This window comes from Amborella trichopoda, chromosome 9 (genome assembly GCF_054954075.1).
Source record: "Amborella trichopoda isolate Santa Cruz 75 chromosome 9, AtrichopodaSantaCruz75HAP2 v2.0, whole genome shotgun sequence".
NCBI lineage: Eukaryota > Viridiplantae > Streptophyta > Magnoliopsida > Amborellales > Amborellaceae > Amborella > Amborella trichopoda.
Window position 1 is genome coordinate 3,288,367 of NC_142344.1, and position 20,194 is coordinate 3,308,560.

Here is a 20,194-nt window from a genome sequence, read left to right on the forward strand (position 1 = left end):
ATATATTTTTATTTTTAATTATAAAATTTAAAACTTCAAAAATAGTGTAGATCACACAAATCTATGAAAATCTTGAAAATTGACAATCGAAAAATGTGTTATTAGATGCACTGGTTTCAAAACTTGAAATTTATTTATTTTTCTCATGTCCATCCATCTTGATGACGAGATGATCAATTTGAAGATATTTGAGCATCGAAACAACTTTTTATAGTGAGATTTTTGAGGTCGATTCTATTTTGATTGTTTATAGCCCCGGCTCTATGTGAACTTTTCCTTAAAACATTTTATATTACTTGCCCATTTAAGTCATCCATTCAAATACCCTTAATACTGTTTTACAAATAAAAACTCAATGGAAGTAGTGATTAGAACCCGTTTGGTCTAGCCGCTAGACCAGTTTTGATTAGACCAACCATGTCCTATTAACACTCGTACCCACTGGATCAGTTTTGATTAGACCAGCCGTGTCCTAATAACACTCGCAGTACATAAATAGTGAATACCCCATCTTTCCTCTTGTGTCGGCATACCTTACACTCGTATATTAGCGGAAACAAACATGGAAAAGTCTATTCTTATGCAATAGTGTACACATGTGTTGTGTACGATTGGGAGATCACATCTTTCGTTCTGAATAGACATGGCAAATGGATCGTATCCAAGTGAATATATAGCTAGGCCTAGTCTCCATCATTTGGATTCGTATCAAATTTGCGGGGCAGTAAAGCGTGCGTAGGTTGTGTATGGTATGTCATCATCTATCATCTACTTTTAATTAGGGTATGGTTTGTATAAGGCCGAGGTCCTAAACAATCAAAGTAAGGTGCACTTTTAAATATGGTCGAAAGAAGTTGTTTCTATATTGAAAATCTTTGTGATGGCCTGAAAATTTATTTTTATCTGTAATTATGCAATTTAAATATTAAAAAATAGTGTAGAACAGATCTATGAACACTTAAAAATATTTCAAATTGACGGTCCAAAAATACATTACATGATGCAGTATTTTCAAAACTTGAAATCCATTTTTTCTCATGGCCATGCATGTTGAGGTGGAGATGATCAATTTGAGGATTTTTTGGAATAGAAATAGCCTCTTCTAGTGAAATTTTTGAGGTGCGTCTTGATTTGATTGTTTAGCGCCTCACCCCTGTATAAGCTTTTTATTTTTAGTAATAGCCAAAATATAATTTACTCCCATCCATTTACTCCTTTGGGTAAAACCTGGGCTACAATTAATTTTAGGCCTCCAAATTTTGGGGATGTAATATCTTCAATCAATAAACTAATTCATTAAAAAAAAATCATAGTCGAAAAAAAAGAAAAAAAGATTGCCTACAAATAGACAATTTACTTTTTGTACAAGGAAGTCACAACTATTATCACCCATTAGATGTCAAATTTAATGGATTGGGGTAGGTCATGAATTCTGATTTTTTTATTTCTTTTAACTTTGTATTTAATCAATGACACTCTTACAAACCACTCATTTTGAAACCTAATGGACAATAATGATTATGACCTCATTGTATAAAAAGTAAATGATATATTAAAAAAATATTTCTTAAAATGAATAGAGACCATCTAATCTTTAGATAATGAGATATAAGTGTAAAAAAGCTCAAAATTCAATTTTTTTTAGAATGATCATCTATTAATTTTAAAGTGGTTATCCAAAATTTCAAATTTTAAAAAATCATCCCAAGTAGGTCTTCTGTCCGAAGGAATACAAGTAAATTGCTCCCAAGGAAGCATAGTATACATGTTCTCCATAATAGTAGATGAAAAAATAAATTATAATAAATAATCAAAGTAAGCCGTACCTTCAAACTCCGTCAAAAGATGCAATTCTATAATCAATCACCCTGATGATGACTTGAAAATCTATTTTCCTTCTATTTATAAAATTTAAAGTTAAAAAATAGTGTAAATTGACGAGATATGTTAACACTTTTAAAATATTGAAAACGGATGTTTCAAATAATGTGTTATGAGTCACACTACATTAAAACTTTGATATTTTTTTTCTCTACATCTATACATCTTGAGCTCGATACGATCAATTGTTTTTCCTACATCAGAACAATTTTTTTTATGGGTTTTGAGGTGCACCCACTTTGTTTTTTCTTTTTCCTCTTTTGAATGTCTGACACCTTATATAAAAATTAATAGAAATAGAAACTTGCACAAAATTGCATCGGAATCAATTGTACTTTCACTTGCAAAGTATTACATGTATCAGCTGTTTGTCATCATCAAATGAAATATGAACTCCGGTACAAAATTAAGAAAAAACATATAATGAGACCATTTATCTTTGGTATAAGGTGGTCACAATTAATTTTGACCATTAAACATAAAATTGGGTGACTAGATTTATTCAACTAACCAAGCTCAAAGTTTGAGAATTTTTCAAAATTCTCAAACTTTATGACACACCCTAGCTATCAGATTTCAGATTGGATGGTTATAAGCAATTGCGACATCTTTGTACTAAAGGTGAATATCTCATTACATAATATTGCCAAAAACAATCAGGCCAATTTGGTTTGGTTGTTGAGACAAATTCTAATAGTTCGAATTCTTGACCTCCAAACATAAATTAACGATGTCTGCTGCTTGGTTAATTTTACATGCATTTGCAAAAGTTATTTAACTATAATTTATATTCACGGCAGAAGGAATGAGGTTGAGGTTGTCTCTTGATGGTAGTACCACCTGAGCCTCAAACATCGGTCTAGATTTTCATCGTAAGAATTTAAAAACTACTAACTATTTTTACTACCGGTAGGGGCCTGGGCAAGCCACCATGTTTATATGTTACCCATACACGTGCATCAATGTCGACTACTAATGAAAATAATTGTTAACATTAACATAATAATATATTTAGCTTGTCTATCTCTCATTGGGTAGCTCTTGTTTTTTTGGCTTATTCATGTCAAACCCTGGATCACGGGCACCAAACAACACTACATGAGAATGTTTATGTTCTGCCAAGTCTGACCCTTATCGAAACAACAAACAGGCACAAAATGCATGCCAATCTAACGAACGATACATGCCATACACCTCACATGTATGATTCACAACAACATGGGAATACAACACACACAACATGTGTATGCTCCCTAATCACATGCGTATACACCATACATGACACGTGTATGCTCTCCAACAATATACAATGTATTGGGGAAAATGGTTTTATATGGCTGCAGCCCTATCAAAGTAAGTAAAGCCTCACCTTATAACTCATCCAAAATTACAATTCAAATATTGGAAAACCTTTACACCGATCATCTCGACTTGAAAATTATAGTTGAGAAAAAAAATTGGGATTTTTAGCACTAAAATTAATGTACATCGTAACAAATTATCTAGACTGTCCATTTTGTGATAAAAATAAGTGGTCATAGGTCTGCAAGATTGTACTATTTTATTAGTTTCAAATTTTATTATTGGTGTTGGAAATTAATTTTAGAGCCATCATGGAGATTTCTTTTGCCGAAAGTGCTTTACAGACGAGGATTTGAGATGAGGTTTTATTTTGTTTTCATAAAGCCTGGGCCTTATAAAAAGCTTGTTCATATATTGGTCGCCCAAAAAGTACATGGTGGTACTCTGCGAACTAAACATGGGTAAGGTTTGTATAAGGTGCCCACTCGGGGGATATATCTTACGATGGCTTAAAAATCCATGGTTCAATGCTAATTATAAAATTTAAAAAAATAAAACAGCATAGATCAAGTAGATAGATCTATAAACATATGAAAATAAAAAAATAGATGGTCTAGATAACTTGTTATAAGATGAACTATTTTTAAGACTTTAATTTTTTTTTTTATTTATAATTATGTATCTTGAAGTCAAGATGATCAATTGGAAGGTCTTCCAACTTTGAAATTCTTCTTTTTATTGAGTTTCAAGGTGTACCTTCATTCTATAGTTACAAGCAATAATTTTAAAAATGAATCGGTGACCTAGATTAAGCATCACAAAAATCGATTCTGGTCGATGAATCGGTGGTCCGGATCGCCACTTCACTTTGGGAAAAAAATAGCAAATCAACAAAAAATACATGCAAAAATTGTGAATCGGCAAAAAATCAATCCGAATAAGTGAATCAGTATGTTTACTATAGCAAAACCATATTTACTATAGCAAATCGCTAGTTCTCATCTAGACTTGGACGATTTCCTATATATTGACAAAATCGGCACGAGATGATCGATTATCCGGTTGGATCGGGCGATTCCTTGCTAACTGGCTGCAAAGTTACAACCACATATAATTTAATAAAAAATTGCTACTTTGCGAGCTGGACCACATTTCTACATATGTGGTTGAGAAAGTGTAAAGCATCCATCTTAAAGATAGATACAAGTAGGTGCTCCATCTAAAAACAATGGAAACAAATAGTCCAAACTAAGTCTCAAAACTTATTTCTTTATAGTTTTTAAAACTTATTTATTTATTCATAGTCATGTCTCCTATTAGAGATTACATAACGTTAAAAATTAAATCCTAAAATCCATTTCAAAAATAAATTTATAAAGAGGCGCTTTGCCGCATATAAATCGGGTCCTAATTTTTTTCAATAAATTATTTTGGGTGACTTTTGAGGAATTTTTATTAACTAAAAATAGGCCCTCTATTTTTAGGGTGCATTTTTCCTCAAAGTGGTTAATTCCGAAAAAGATGGGTCAGTTCCGGTCATTTGTGCCGACCCCATTATCTCTCTCCCTTTTGTCATTTTTCAAAAAGGCTTGCGTTATTTTCGAATTTATTTAATTCGCCGGTGTCCGTACTCCGACAGCGACCCATTACAAGGAGTGGGGGCACATGTCCCATCACATCAGTCCTGTCTCAGTAAATGAACGGCAAAGATGAAACCGCACGAGCCATGGACGGCTCAGATCGAGTATCGTACCTTAAGTTACTGTTCCCTCTCTCAGCTCTGAAGCTCGGGGTATAAGAGCTCCAAACGAGCATCCTAGAGAGAGAAAATAGTCATTTTTTTTAAAAAGAATTAAAATTTTATGGGGTTTTTCTCAGTAAATGGAGAGCGGGGATGGAGATTTTCTAGGGTTTCTGGATGAGATTTTTAGGGTTTCAGTTCAGCTTTACTGTGATTTCTAGTGAGAAATTCACGGTAAACTTCGTGGAAGCTCTCATGGTGTTGCAGAGCTTTTGTTTCTTGTATTGCCTATGATATTTTTGGTTATTGTTAATTATTATACTGCATTTGGGATTTTTAGTGTTTTGTTTCACTGCTTGGAGGATTTTGTCTTCGATTTTGCCTTGTTTTCCGTTTTGAATCAGAGTAGGCTTAGTGGAAATCCTTTTTACTGTTGTTCCCTGAAACATTTGAGATTTCTAGGGTTAGGATTTCTTAAATTGCTGCATTTTGTATTGCTCGCGCTTGTACAGAGGAGTCATTTTTTCATGTTTCGATGAATTTCACTGTGAATTTGAGGTTTCTAGGGTGGGTCATGTTTGAGGTAAAATGCTTTCGAGATTTCTCCTTGTTTTTTATGGTTTAGAAGCCTTCTTTTTGCAGGGAATTCCTTTTATTTTCATTTTCTGGATATAATGGGAGGGTTGCACTTTCTCTTGAAGCATTGGATGATCTGAGTTTGAGATGAAGCTTTCATCCTCTGGTTCGAATCCTCGTGGGCTTGAAGGTATGCTCAATATTTCCATTTATGGCATTTTTTGGTGCCAAATTGGGGAACTATTTCTTACTTTTTATGAATCTCTGTTTTTCCTCTTTGTCTGATATAGTAAATACTTTTACCTACGATGAGTGTTTCTGAATGTTTAGCTTCATGAACTATCCTGGCTTTGCCATATGCCAGGAAGTGATTTTTTTGCTTTATAATGCTTATATATCCAATGGATTTCTATGGTATTGAATTTGTTTTCATGTAATGCCTTATTAAAACAATAAAACGAGGCTTTTTTTATGGATTAATTTCTTCAGTTTCTCTGAACAAACTGAGGATTGAATGAATTTTGGGTTGAATCATTCTCTTCATTTCATGATCAGTAGCAGGGATATATATTTTTTCCTTTGAACTGGCTTTTTTAATTCTCTATGTTAAGATGGTAATTCTATTCTGTATCAACGTTTAAAAAAAAAAAAAAATCTCCAACAGCAAGTGGTCTAGACTTGCGCAGCGGTCTTAAGAGGTGAACATTGATAAATGGTAGCCCAATATAGTTGCAGAAGCAGTAGAAATAACTCATCCAGTCGTGGAAGTAATGCTAATACTGCTAACGAATACTAGCATAGGTAATATAACAACAGCTGTAATAGCTACTGCTCGTCCTCCTCCTACAGCTGCTGCTGCTACTAAGTAGTAATAATAACAATATTTTTCATATACTGTTCCAATGCCGAAGATCAGTTTAAATTCATCATGCTTTGGTGGATCATATGACAGGAGAAAAGAGATGTTTGAATTCAGAGCTTTGGCATGCATGTGCCGGGCCTCTAGTGTCTTTACCTGCGGTTGGGAGTAGGGTTGTCTACCTTCCTCAGGGTCACAGTGAGCAGGTAATTATTCATATTATTGTTGTTTTTGGGTACTTCAGCCTTGGGAATCAAATTTGGGACTTATAACCATGTTTTCATAAATAATATCAGCACATAATTTCATTCTTAACCAATTAAAGGGAAGGCCGCTTAATTTGTGGTGGCATAACTGTTTTCTGGTTCATACCAACAAAGAGATTCTGGTTTTGGATTCATTGACGTGATATTGGTTTCTTGGGCATGTACCATTTATTGGGGTTTTTGAGTGGTCAGGTTGCGGCGTCAACAAACAAGGAAATCGATGCTCACATACCTAACTACCCCAGCTTGCCTCCCCAACTCATCTGCCAACTTCATGATGTTACCATGCATGTGAGTTATGCCATTTTTTGGTTAGTTTCATTCTAGCAAATGAATAATTAGAAGGGCTAAAGCTCATTGGAATTTCAGGCAGATGTGGAGACGGATGAAGTTTATGCTCAAATGACCTTGCAACCTCTAACTCAGGCAAATTCATAAAACTGATTGAGCTGCTTCACTAATTTTCATGGATATCTTATTCTTTTCTATGGGTAAGTTTCCTGGATATTTTTCTTGAGTTTTGATTATACGCTCTTTCTTTGTAGCAAGAGCAAAAGGACGCATATGTCCCCACTGTACTTGGTTTTCCAAGTAAACAACCCACAAATTATTTTTGCAAGACTTTAACTGCAAGTGACACCAGCACTCATGGAGGCTTCTCTGTCCCTCGCCGCGCAGCTGAGAAAGTTTTTCCTCCTTTGGTATGTTCCTTGTGCAACATATTTTTTCTTGATGGGAATATTTTATCTATTTTCTTTTCAAAAAATGAATAAGCTTTATTAAGAGTTGACGGATAAATGGTACAAAAATTCCAAAAGTGGCAAATAAGCCCAAAACTGAAGAAAATTTTCTCATGGAGTGAATCCCACACCAAATTCCCTTCTCTGATATTTCTACTGGCTAAGTTTTCTCCCAGGAAATGTGCTTCCCTAAGATATGTTGGCCCAAAATATATGTTATTGATTCATTGAACTATAACATGTTGTCACAAAAATATTTATATGTGTGAATCATTGAACTATAACCACCCGTTGGAAGTGTTTTCTGTGTTGCTTGTATATTTTATGTTTGGTTTATTTTCTGCACTCAGGATTTCACTCAGCAGCCACCCGCCCAGGAGCTTATTGCAAGGGATCTTCATGATGTTGAGTGGAAATTCAGACACATATTCCGAGGTTGGTTGTCATGGGTTCAGTGCTGTGATGCACTTGTTTATGTTTCCTATCATTCACAATACTAATGTTAATATTTTTTATCAGTATTTCATTAAAGTGATTCTCTTTCAAAGATCTTTGTTTGTTTGAGGAAAGACATTTGTTTGGGCATTTTAATATTGGAAATGTAGGGGAATTTGGATTAAAAGGCAAGTTCAAGGCTGTGGGGAATATTTCTGTCACGCCTAGTTTCTCAAGAATCCATCATACTTGATTGTCATGTAGGAAATTTTGTCTGGGCAGATCTGTCATTTCCCATGAAATTGGTGCTGTATTGGAGGATTATGTTTTGGAGGGCTTTATGGATGTCGTTGTCTCAATCATTGTCACCTTGAACCATTATTTTTTCTTGTACAGAATTTCTCTTTCTGTTATTTATATTATGTGGAATGTGTTGGTCACATCTTCATATGAACTTTGCATTTGATACATAAGTGGCCTTGTTGTCATGATATGGGCTTGAAAGCTTTTGGCAATCTTATTGTATCCATGACTTAAGGTGGGTCGATGATGATACCACAGTATAGCTTTGATGATGCTTTCCTTAGACCTTGGTGGTTTCCTTTCAAGATGTGTCTGTTGATTAAGCTATGTCTGCCACTCCAACATGATTAGATCAGCATCATGAGGGCTGAATAGTTTATTTGTTTTCTGCTTTGGAATTTTTATTTAGTCCTGGCTAGTGTTGTGAACTATTATGTTGACATCATGGCTTGCCCTTAGTGCTAGTGAGCTGCAAACCTTTGTAGTAATTTGAGACGAACTTTGCTTAAGCTGATTGAAAGGGTTGTGTTATTAGTAATGATGGCTATTCAAATTAATTATAAATTTGTGAATGAAGTTAAGAACCCTTCCTTGATTTTGATTCATACTGGTTTTATCATGTCCTATGCAGGCCAGCCAAAGAGGCATCTTCTTACAACTGGTTGGAGTGTATTTGTTAGTGCTAAGAGGCTTGTTGCGGGTGATTCTGTTATTTTTATATGGTATGTTCTATTGTTTTGTTTTGTAATTGCTGCCTAATATGCAGTGAGATTTACTTTATCAAGTAACATCCATTTTGCCCCCTATTAGGAACGACAAGAATCAGCTTCTTTTGGGAATCCGACGTGCCACTCGACCACAGACTGTAATGCCTTCGTCTGTGTTATCGAGTGATAGCATGCACATAGGCCTACTTGCTGCCGCTGCTCATGCTGCTGCTACGAATAGCCGTTTCACAATTTTTTATAACCCAAGGTAATGGGTAGTTCGCATACTTCCTGGGGGCTTCCTTATTAACATCAAATATATTGCTTTTGGGCTAAAGTGCATATGTTATTTTGCAGAGCTAGCCCATCTGAGTTTGTTATACCATTTGCAAAGTTTGCCAAAGCTGTTTATCACACTCGTATATCAGTTGGCATGCGTTTTAGAATGCTGTTTGAAACAGAAGAGTCTGGTGTTCGCAGGTAAATGGTTCATGGATTGCATTTCTATGGGCATGCCAGATAAAGATTTCCTTACACTTAGGTAGGCTTGTAGTTTTTTAAGTGAACTGTTTGCTTGTGCAGAAAGTAGATCTAGCTTATATGGGCAATATGCTTGAATTACACTTAGAATTCATGTGTTCTGAATGTTTGAATGACCAAGACCTTTAAAGGTAAAGGTTCGAATGACTGACTTTCTATGTTTAACTTGTTTATTTCAGGTATATGGGTACTATAACTGGCAAATGTGATTTGGACCCAGTTCGTTGGTCAAATTCACATTGGAGGTCCGTCAAGGTATGTAAAATATCTTTTATGAATCGGCACTGCTAGTGTTCTTTTTATTATGTTGTTTGTTCTTACATTTCTGATTGACAATTGTGTATGTGCAAATTATGTTGTTTTCATTTTTTAACATTGATGAATTTTGTGGCCTTTAATCTATTCATCCCTTTGTTTGTGTGATGAAATCCATCATTTGGATTAATTGCAAGTTGTTTCTGCACAAATTGAAAGTAACTCTTAGTTAAATTGGAAAATGAGACTAGATCCCTTACATACAGGTTTAGGTGGATAAGAGAGCTTGGTCATGTGCCAATAATTGTATCTACATCAACAACCTTCGGTGTTGGAGTATATATGGAACACCCAAAGCAACTAAACAACCCCGCACCACCCATGTGAAAGAATAAAAAATTTAAAAACTGGAGCTCCCATATTTCGATAGCATTTTCTCTAATGAATTTTGTCTATTTAAATGGGCTGAGTGAATCTGCCAGTTGCTCCAAAGAAATGTGGTGGGCAAATGCTTATCTATGAAGTTGTCTCTAATGTCATGACAACCAATCTCAGTGGGCTTCATATAATAATTCAATGGTGGGATGGAAATCTATTGTGTGGTTGCTTTGGAGAGTTGGGATATGTACTCCCATCTTACTGATAGGTACTTCCATGATGCCACTAAAAATAATGAAATAGGGATGTGTCTAGTATTATGCAGTACACACAATCCATTAGTTGGAGATCCAGAATTTGGAAACCTGGTTAATTTGGACCTGACTATGCAAACTAGATCAACGCAGATGATAATGATAATGCCCAACTGACCTTGGTACCGGTGACCTTTTTGGGTGGGCTTTTAATACTTAGGATATAATATATATATAGGGATTTTCTACAAAGAGACCGTTTAACTTTTCTACATGGAGGTCACAATTATTTTTACGGTGCGGTTTGTGTAGAGCCAAGGCTCTAAACAATCAAATTAGAACCCACCTTCAAATAGTGTTGGGAAATATGGTTTTAATACTAGAAATTTTTGTAATAGCCTTCAAATATATTTTCATCTTTAATTATACAATTTTAAATTTCAAAAATAGTGTATATAGAGCAGATCTGTGAAAACTTTGAAAGTCTTCGAAAATTGACAGTAAAAAAATGCAGTACAAGATGTACTATTTCCAAAACTTGAAATCCATTTTTTTCTCATGGCCATGCATCTTGATGTCGAAATGATCAATTTGATGATATTTGGATCAATACAATCTATTCTAGTGAAATTTTTGAGGTAGGCTCTAATTTGTTTGTTTAGAGCTCAGGCTCTATATAAATTTTTCCCTTATTTTTATCCCTTAAAATTTCAAAATGGGTAGTTGTAAGAGTGTCATTGAATAGAGTTAACAATTTCCAAAAAAGAAAAAGTGTCATTGAATAGACAAAGTTTCAGGAAAAAACAATTATCGGACTTCGTGACTCACCCCAAGCCATCCATTTTGGCATCCAATGAGTTAGAATGATTGTGACCTCCCTATACAAAAGATAAATATCTCTTTGTAGACAATCCTATATATATATATATATATATATATATATATATATATAAGAGTGGATTCTGTTAGCCGACGGGCTGATTGCTACAGTGTTAGCCAATGGTCTAGATTCACTTTGGGCTGATTTGACAGTTATAATCTCATTTTGTATTTGAATTTTCAATTTTTTTTCTACAAATCCAAATCACTTGAAATTTTAGGCGTTCATTCTTCTCATCAAGGCTCACCTAATAAAAATATAAAACAAATAATTCGCAAAATATAAATTGATCAAAATACCTTCTAAATGATTCAGGGGTATTTTGATTAATTTATATTTTACGAATTATTTGTTTTATATTTTTATTAGGTTCTTCTATTTTTGAAGAATAGACGCTCCAAATTTCAAGTAATTTGGATTTGTAGAAAAAAAAGGAAAATTCAAACACGAAATAAGGTCATGATTGTCAGATCGGCCCAGATTCAATCTGGGCCATTGGCTGACACTGTAGCTATCAGCTCGTGGCTGACAGGATCTTTTCCCATATATATATATATATACATATATATGAGAAATGATCCTATAGGACACTCCCTCGCCCATGTATGTAGGACCCCAAAGGATCACCATTAAATTTGGTTCGGATTTATAGAAAAGTCAAGTCTCACACCCATGTGATAAATGTTTTGGAGATCCGTGCCAACTTTAATGGTGATCCTTTGGGGTCCTACACATATGGGTGGGGGAAGGTCCTATAGGATAATTACTCTCTCTCTCTCTCTCTCTTTATATATATATATATATAGGAAAAAGTTTATATAAGGTTGCAACCTTCAAATGTAGAATTACAGATGCACCTCAAAAATCCATCGAAAAATATTATTTTAATGTTGAAAAACCCTCTAAATTGATCATCTCGATATCGAGATATATGAATTTGAAAAAAAAAAAAAGATTTTGTCTCATAAATAGTGCATCTTGCAGCACATTATCTAGACCGTCCATTTTCAAGACTTTCATATGTTTATAGATCTACTTGATTTTAACCATTTTTAGATTTTAAAATTTTATAGTAAGATATGAAAATCGATTTCGAGATAATCCTAATAATTTTGTACACCAAAATTACATGTTATGATAAAATTTGGAGGTGCGCTGTAATTGGATTGTTTAAGGTTGCAACCTTAGACAAACCACACCCATATATATATATATATATATATATATATATATATATATATATATATATATATATATATATATATATATATATATATATATATATATATAGGAAAATGCCCACTGTGAGCCAGTGGGCTCACAAGTAAAAATGAGCCCAACGGCTCAGATTGAATCTAGGCTGATTTGACGATCATGAATGCTCGATAGTGTTTGAATTTTAATTTTTTTTCTACAAATCCAAATGACTTGAAATTTTAGGTATGTGTTCTTCTCATCAAGCCGCAGTTAATAAAAATATAAAAAAAATAATCCACAAAAACAAAATTGACCAAAATACCTTCGAAACTTTATAGGGGTAATTTGGTCAATTTTTTCATATAAAATATTTTTTTGATATTTTTCGAAGACTCGCTTATTTTTGATGAACGCACGCCTAAAATTTCAAGTGATTTGGATTTGTAGAAAAAAAAATTAAAATTCAAACACTATCGGGCATGTTTGATCTTCAGATTGGCCCAGATTGAATCTGGGCTGTTGGGATGATTTTTACCTGTGATCCCACTAGCTCGCAAGATCATTTTCCATATATATATATATATATATAAGGAAATGACACTATGAGACCCTCTCACATCCATGTGAGTAGGACTTCGAAGGATCACCGTTAAATTTTGACGCAGATCTCTTGAAATATTATGACATTGGTGTGGGACTTGGGTGAATGGGTTTTCTAGAGATCTATGTTAAAATTTAATGGGGTGATCCTTTGGGGTCCTACTCACATGGGTGTGGGAGGGTCTCATAGTATCATTACTCATATATATATATATATATGAGTAAACCTTCCGAACACTTGGCAGCTTTAATGAATAGTAATATAGGTGGAATCCCAGTTGTGAGATCTTCATCGAGTGGTGCAAAATACGTATCACTAAGTTTGATAGCTTGGATGTGTCACAAAGTTCGAGAAAATTTCTTGTGAAGTTTGAGCTTGGTCAATGGAATAATTACAGCCACCCAATTTCATATCCAATGTTCAAGATTAATGTCTCATTTTGTACCAAAGGTAATTGGTCTCTTCCCTATATATATATATATATATAAGGATTGTATACTATGAGACCATTTGTCCTTGTTACAAGGAAGTCATAATTGCTACTAGCCATTAGATGTCAAAGTGGATGGTTTGGAGCATTTTTGGAAAAATCACCCGTTCTAATCGGGAGCTGCCCAATTAGATCAGAACCGGCTGGTTCTGATTTCGGCCGGTTTTGGTGACCGGCCGGGTATTGAAAACAAGAAATTTTAAAAAATCATATAAAATCTCAAAAAATAAGGGATAAAATCTCAAAAAATAAGGGATTTTGTTTGTAATGTATTTTTAATGTTTTTCATCATTATAGCAAAAGCTGTAAATTGTTTTTTCCATTAATATTTATTTTTACAATTTTTCATATTTTTTAGAAAATTTTAAAAATACCCTTGGGCACAAATTGATTCTTTAGAATTCATTTTTTGATTAATTTTCAACTTCAATTGGTTGTGCTTTGTTTAATCATTCTTTATATATACTTTTGATATTTTAGTGGGTTTTTTTGTTTTTTTTTTAATTCTTTTTTGACTGCCTGGGACTTGCTTTGTTAGAATGATTATGATGATAAGGATATATATGTATATCATCATCATCATAATCATCAAAGACTTTTCCCAACATATATGTGTATGTATATATAGTCCTTTCCCAATGGTTGTCTCGTGTTTCACTCTCTGCATTTCTGTAACAATTTTAGTAGTAGCACTTTTCCTTCCAAAATTGTTTTGTAAATTTGGTAGCACAAAGGCACAATCGTGATTACCACCCATGCATGCTAGTTCTTCATTCTGCGTATCTCACAATTTGGTATACCGTTTCTAAATTACAGGTTGGTTGGGATGAGTCTACTGCCGGTGAAAGGCAACCGAGAGTATCACTATGGGACATTGAACCTTTGACAACATTTCCTATGTACCCATCACCATTTGCTCTCAGGCTAAAACGTCCTTGGCAGCCTGGGTTACCATCACTTTATGGTACGTGTTTTCCTTTAGTAAAGTTGCTCTCATTTCCATAAGGTGTTTCCAATTTTGATCTTCACCCTATCATAATGACTTTATCTTTTATCTCTATTGTCCTTTTCATTTGAAAAATATTTGAGAGGTGAAACGGAGTTTTTCCATCTTGATGGTACTGTTTCCATAATTGTTCAAGTACTCTGCTTGGTTGCTGGACTCTTGCCTTGCTAGTCTGACTGGACTCGCCCAAGTCCTGTGCTAGCCCAAAAAATGCCAATAATGATCAAAACAAAATTACAAAAAGTTGTGGTAAATTCCATAAAATCAGAAAATATAAAATTCCAAAAAATAATACTATATAAAAATTGTTTATATAAAATGTTATAATTAAATTAGAAAACCAATTTTATGTTATTTAGATAAAAATGAAATTTAGCTGATACATTGAGGCTGAGTTTACTATCTTTGTGCCGTGTGAATCAAAAGCTTCAAATCCTTGTCAAAGCGCTTCCTCATGCAGCCCGAATCAAACCAATTTTGGGTTCTGATTTCCAATTTAGGAGTTTCAAGCCTTTAAAATTTTTGGATAAATTGTAAATCCAAAATGCAGAACTATAGTTTTCCTTTGTTTCTTTCAGTGGAATAAATAGCCTACGGTTGAATCAAGAGAGCAAAGTTAGGCTTGAGGTTTGATTTTCTTCAAAGATCGACCATTTATTTCAATGAAAATAAAATTCACAAATCAGCCAAAAACTTTTCCAATTCTTTGATCTACACAATCTGTAAAACCTATTGGATTTTTTCCTGAATTCAGGGCTTCTAATGAGTAGATCTAGTGAAATCTAGCTTGGGTTGAAAATTTGGATTGAAACACGGGCTCTAATGAGTTAAAAGAAAAAGAATATGAAGGGAAATTTATTGAAATGCACCTAACTGATTAACTATTTAGCATTTTACCCATTTTCAACTATTCCAACTCATGATCATGTTTATATTGATGGATTATTTGAAATTAAATCAAAATAATGGTAAAATGTTAAATAGTTCATCACTTAGGTGCATTTTGATAAGTTTATCACAAATGAAACGCACCCCCTGGGGGGATGGGCGGTGTGTTCCTGCCTGGGCAAGTACTGTAACGACTTGCTCTAGTACTGTAGAACTTAGGCAAGTCTTTTCAACTCCTCCCAAGTTCTACTATGTACCCTGGGTGCGTTTGTACACCCGAGTACTGTACAGGTAACCTCTCGCCCGAGTCCGTCCTAGGGAGACGAGTAACTTGGCTGAGTCCTAGTTGAGTCGGTGGATTTCACAAACATTTGCTTTATTGACTAGGTTTCGCTTGAAATTTGCGAATTGATCTAACATATTTGCGAATTGATCTAACATAATCACTGTGGAGATGTTGACATCCCTTTAGAGAGTTCGCATGCAATCTGTAATTCTGTTATAATATATTAGGACTTGAGGTGCACACTTACTCCAATGGTGGAGGGTCACTGACAGCTTTGTTAATTTGTTTGTTTTGTTTGCTTGACTCGATCTTGAAATACGGGATTGGAGTTGATCCTTTTCATGGTAGATTTTTCTCGTTTGTCATGTTTGGGGAAGTTATACCCATACTTATGCAGTGAATAATGGCTCAAATCCATATTTTCTAATTGAATGTGAGGACATAGCTTATTTTCTGTTTTGGCCTCAGTGTTTCTGCTAGGGATCTATTGTTTCTTGTTTCTCCATACTGCCAAAGAAAACTAATGCTACTTGATATCCCAAGGTGGAAAGTCTAATATCCCCTGGTGTCTCAACGTTTCTTTACTTTCTAACTTGAAAAGTGTTACTAAGAAAGCAAACATTATAAAGAGACAAAAAAGCCTTGGGATACTTTTGGCCTGTCCAAAAATCAAAGGAATGATTAACTGGTAACCTACTCTGTTCTGTTTTAAATTGACACAGGAATTCCGCACGGTTATTTTTCATCTGATTTTATTTCTCTGGTTCTGTTTAACTGGTGCAATCAAACTGAATTTCCATTTTCTGAAGGAGCTCAACTGTTTGAATTTTCTCTTTGCTTGCCTTGCAGATGATAAAGATGATGAAGGTAATCCCGTCATGTGGCTGAGAGGGGATAATGGAGAAAGAATCCCTGCCCTCCAGTCCCCAAGCTGCCAAAATCTCGGCATAGGGAACCCTTGGATGCAACCAAGGCCTGACCTATCTCTTCAAGGAATGGAATCCAATTTCTACCAAGCATTGGCTGCCTCAGCCTTGCAAGAAATAAGAAGTGGTGATCTTGTCAAAGCTCCCTTTCTTCAGTTCCAACAACAATTCAATGCACAACCCCAGTATCAGTGCTTCTCAAACCCATTGCTACAAAGGCAATTTCTTCAGCAATCTAACTCTCAAAAAAGTGTCACACACCAGAACCCAACTGTAAATGAAAATATGAACCAGACCCATCTTCTTCAATCCCAGCTAAACCACTCATTTGGTAATCCAATCCATCATGAGCAGTTCCATGTTCCAAATGCGACCACTGCTTTGTCCCAACTTGCGATTTCAAACTCCTGTTCTCTCTCTCAACCAACCACCCATGGCCGCCCATCAGCTTTTGCAGATTCAAACCCCTCCCTCTCTAGCTTTCAAACAGCAGATTCCAATCCTTCTCTCTCTAGCTTACGAAGTGTCATGGGTCCTTTTTATTCGGATGAAAATGCCACCCTTTTGAATATGGAAAAGACCAGTCAGGGCATGATCCATCCTCAACAAGTAAGTTTTCATACTCATACTCCCCAGTCCATGGTGGAGCATGAAAATGGGACTTCAGACACCCAGGGTCCTCTTCTTTTTGGTGTTAACATAGATTCATCTTCTCTCATTCTTCCCAACTCTGATTCAACCCTAAGGCTCAGGACTATGGAAGGCAGTGCAGACTCAGGACTGTTGCAGTTCTCTGCTCAAGGTTTTCAGGCTGCCTCTATCGGGGCTTTTGGCTGCCCCAATGACTCGGGGTTGCTGCATAATATGGAGCAGAGAAAACCACATAACCCAATCTTAGTAAAGGTAAAGCTGGGTTGGATTCTCATTATTTATTCTTAGTAATCTGGTTTTTTATTTTTAGGATATTTGTTCTTATAAAAGGTAAAAAGCTTGTTTTCTATAATATATATGCTTCTTGATTATTTTTATTATGTGGTAGAATTTTTTGTCGAGTATTGTGAAGTTGAATTTGTTTTGTGTGTAGATCTACAAGACTGGGTGTGTAGGGAGAACTCTGGACATCAGCCAGTTCAGCAGCTACGAGGAGTTGCGAGGAAAGGTGGCTGACATGTTCGGGCTTGAGGGGCAGTTGGATGACCCTCTGAGATCAGGCTGGCAGCTTGTATTCGTCGACCGGGAGAACGATGCGCTTCTCCTCGGCGACGGTCCTTGGGAGTATGCCTCTCTTCCCCTCTCTCTCTCTCCCTCCCCCCCCCCCCCCCCCCCCAAAAACAAAAAAAGGAAGAAAATATAAAAGAAAACACCAGAATTAGTTCCATACACTCATGATGACTTGCTACTGTACATCGGTTGTGTTCCTTGCTCTATAGACCAAGGAGTTTTGGGAATGGGTTGGTATTCCAAACCCCTGTTGTATGATATATGGTTCACCAGGGGCCATCCGCTATCTATTCCAGATATTGGATGGTGAATATTAACCATGATTACCACTATCTATTCCATTCCGAAGCAATTGTCTCCAGTGTCTATGTTAGGATCTTTGGCTGGCATACCATACACCACTGCAAATTTGCATTTCTGTTTAAGAGAGACAGAGAAGCTTTCTTAGGAGCAGCACTCATTATTTTTGTGTGCAAAAAATATATTGAGAGGCCTTAGTGATGATTTTGTCACTTTTCTAACCATGAGTGCTGTTTGTATTGTTTTTGGTTTTGACGCAGGGCGTTTGTAAATAATGTTTGGTATATCAAAATACTTTCGCCCCATGATATACAAATGATGGGTACCAATGGCGTTGACCAGTTACATAGACAGAGCAATGGCAACCACAGGGATTATACAACCTCGCATGACCATGAGTCCTTGAACCCAAGCACTGGTGTTACTTCTGTTGGTACCCTTGACTATTGAAGAACCTGAGGTACTTATTTTACTTTTGGTATTATTATTTCAATCTCGGCAACCATCTGGGCTGCAGAAATCTTAAATGGTCCAAGATTTGTTGTAGGATGTTATGGTGGTGGGCACTAGATGGTGGTTGAAAATGGTCATGTTGTTTATGTGTATATATATGCATGTAGACTGATTATTGTGTGGCTCGTAGTTAACTGTATGTCAGTCCTTTGTACTGTTTTCTCATGATAAGTGATCTCCTTTTATGAACGATATAGCCTATGAGAAAAATTTCACCTTTCTTCCGGTTTCTTTAATGTGCAACTACTGTCCAGTGAAAATACGGTTTTAAGTAACGCTGGTTTTTACCATTATAATGGCTACTATGATGGCTGCAGCTGATTGCCGCCTTGTATATGCTGCACCGCATTTGAAATGGTTGTTTACGCTTAATTGTTATATAATGTTAACATCACTGGATCATTGTCAAAGTAAATAATTCTCTTTTGATCTGAGGTCCTAACAAAAACCAGTTATATAGTACCGGCTATTTGCTTTTGTTACAGCAAAGGTCACAATCACCGCAAGCCCTTGGATTTGAAATTCACTCTCACCTAGGTTGTATTACAAAGTTCAAGAAAATCCTTTTATGGACTTTAAGCCTTGTCAATAACGCACTCCAAACCTTCATTTTTTGAAACAAAGATAATTAATTTTGACTAATACTTATGTTTATCACAATGTGTATTCAAGGAAATTAAATGGGGACAATTTGCTTTCAGAGCACATATTGGAAGGTTTTATCACTTATGTGGATTTAAATTCCCATTTACTCCGAATTGCAATCTGGGTTGGAAGTCAAACAGTCATCTGCGATCCTTTGTAGGTTATACGATGACTTTGCAAATCCTTTTTTATTTTTTTAATGGAATGTCCTTTTACAGCCGTAAAAAGTTTATTTTAATTTTTATCTTTTGAAGGTAAGCTTACTGAAAGTTACGTAGTAAACATTCTAATATTTGTTGAAGTGATTCTCTTTGTCTCTTTTGGGTAGATCTGTGCGGAGGGTGGAATAAAAGGGCAAGCTTTTTATGTTTCCCCTACACCATAAAACTCATACTTCCCTTTATCCAACTCTCCATTCTAAATGGAGGGTTAAGATTGCCCCAATCATCTTGTCTTTACAATTTTATTTTTAATTTTTTTTCTATAAACTATTAGGTATCAAATCTTGCATGTCAATTCTTCTATTAAACTCGGACTAGCGAAAATTATAAAAAAATATTTTACATAAATAAAATGATCAAAATATCTTTGAAAGTTTCAAGTGTATTTTGGTCGTTATATTTTATTGAAAAATTATTTTAAATATTTTTCATAGGTGCGTTCCAATGAATAGATAACACGTATTAAATTTCTTATTCATACAATATAAAAAAAAACTAAAAATAAAATACTTTGAGATGTCGAATTTAAGATCAAACGGTGAGTGGCTCTTTTGATCAAAATTGGATAGATGGATGGCAGGGTTAGGATAGAACCTTTATGCCCTTTCTTGTAATAAAATTCAATTCAAGATGTTATGCACCGCCCACCTTGACCACCTATTCCTTGTATCGCGTCCTAAACTCAATAGTCTCTTTTCAGCTATAAAATTGCTTCAGTGGACAAGTTTGGGAGGTTGTCGATTGCATGCTAAAAAACCTGTTATTTCCGTTTTCTTGGGATTT

At 35.2% G+C, this 20,194-nt stretch overlaps 1 protein-coding gene across 2 annotated transcripts; it reads left to right on the forward strand.

Moving 5' to 3' along the window:
- The first annotated feature begins 5,008 nt into the window (after positions 1–5,008).
- LOC18437712 (auxin response factor 6) lies at positions 5,009–18,781 on the forward strand. Of its 2 annotated transcripts, XM_020669239.2 has the most exons (15): positions 5,009–5,158; positions 5,567–5,690; positions 6,453–6,565; positions 6,818–6,916; positions 6,995–7,051; positions 7,171–7,326; positions 7,716–7,800; positions 8,735–8,825; positions 8,914–9,078; positions 9,168–9,290; positions 9,530–9,605; positions 14,222–14,369; positions 16,435–17,414; positions 17,596–17,786; positions 18,293–18,737. In XM_020669239.2, the coding sequence occupies exons 2-15, from the start codon at positions 5,648–5,650 to the stop codon at positions 18,480–18,482; spliced, it is 2,517 nt and encodes an 838-aa protein (XP_020524898.1). In that variant the 5' UTR covers positions 5,009–5,158; positions 5,567–5,647; the 3' UTR covers positions 18,483–18,737. The 2 variants fall into 2 exon arrangements, with proteins under 2 accessions (XP_020524898.1, NP_001292756.1); NM_001305827.1 differs by lacking the exon at positions 5,009–5,158 and having other exon boundaries at positions 5,571–5,690; positions 18,293–18,781.
- The last annotated feature ends 1,413 nt before the right edge of the window (positions 18,782–20,194 follow it).

Coding starts and splice junctions, on each gene's coding strand:
- LOC18437712 (XM_020669239.2), top strand. CDS start 5,648: ATGAAGCTTTCATCCTCTGGTTCGAATCCTCGTGGGCTTGAAG. Junction 6,566..6,817: donor CTCAGGGTCACAGTGAGCAG/GTAATTATTCAT, acceptor TTGAGTGGTCAG/GTTGCGGCGTCAACAAACAA. Junction 7,801..8,734: donor ATTCAGACACATATTCCGAG/GTTGGTTGTCAT, acceptor TGTCCTATGCAG/GCCAGCCAAAGAGGCATCTT.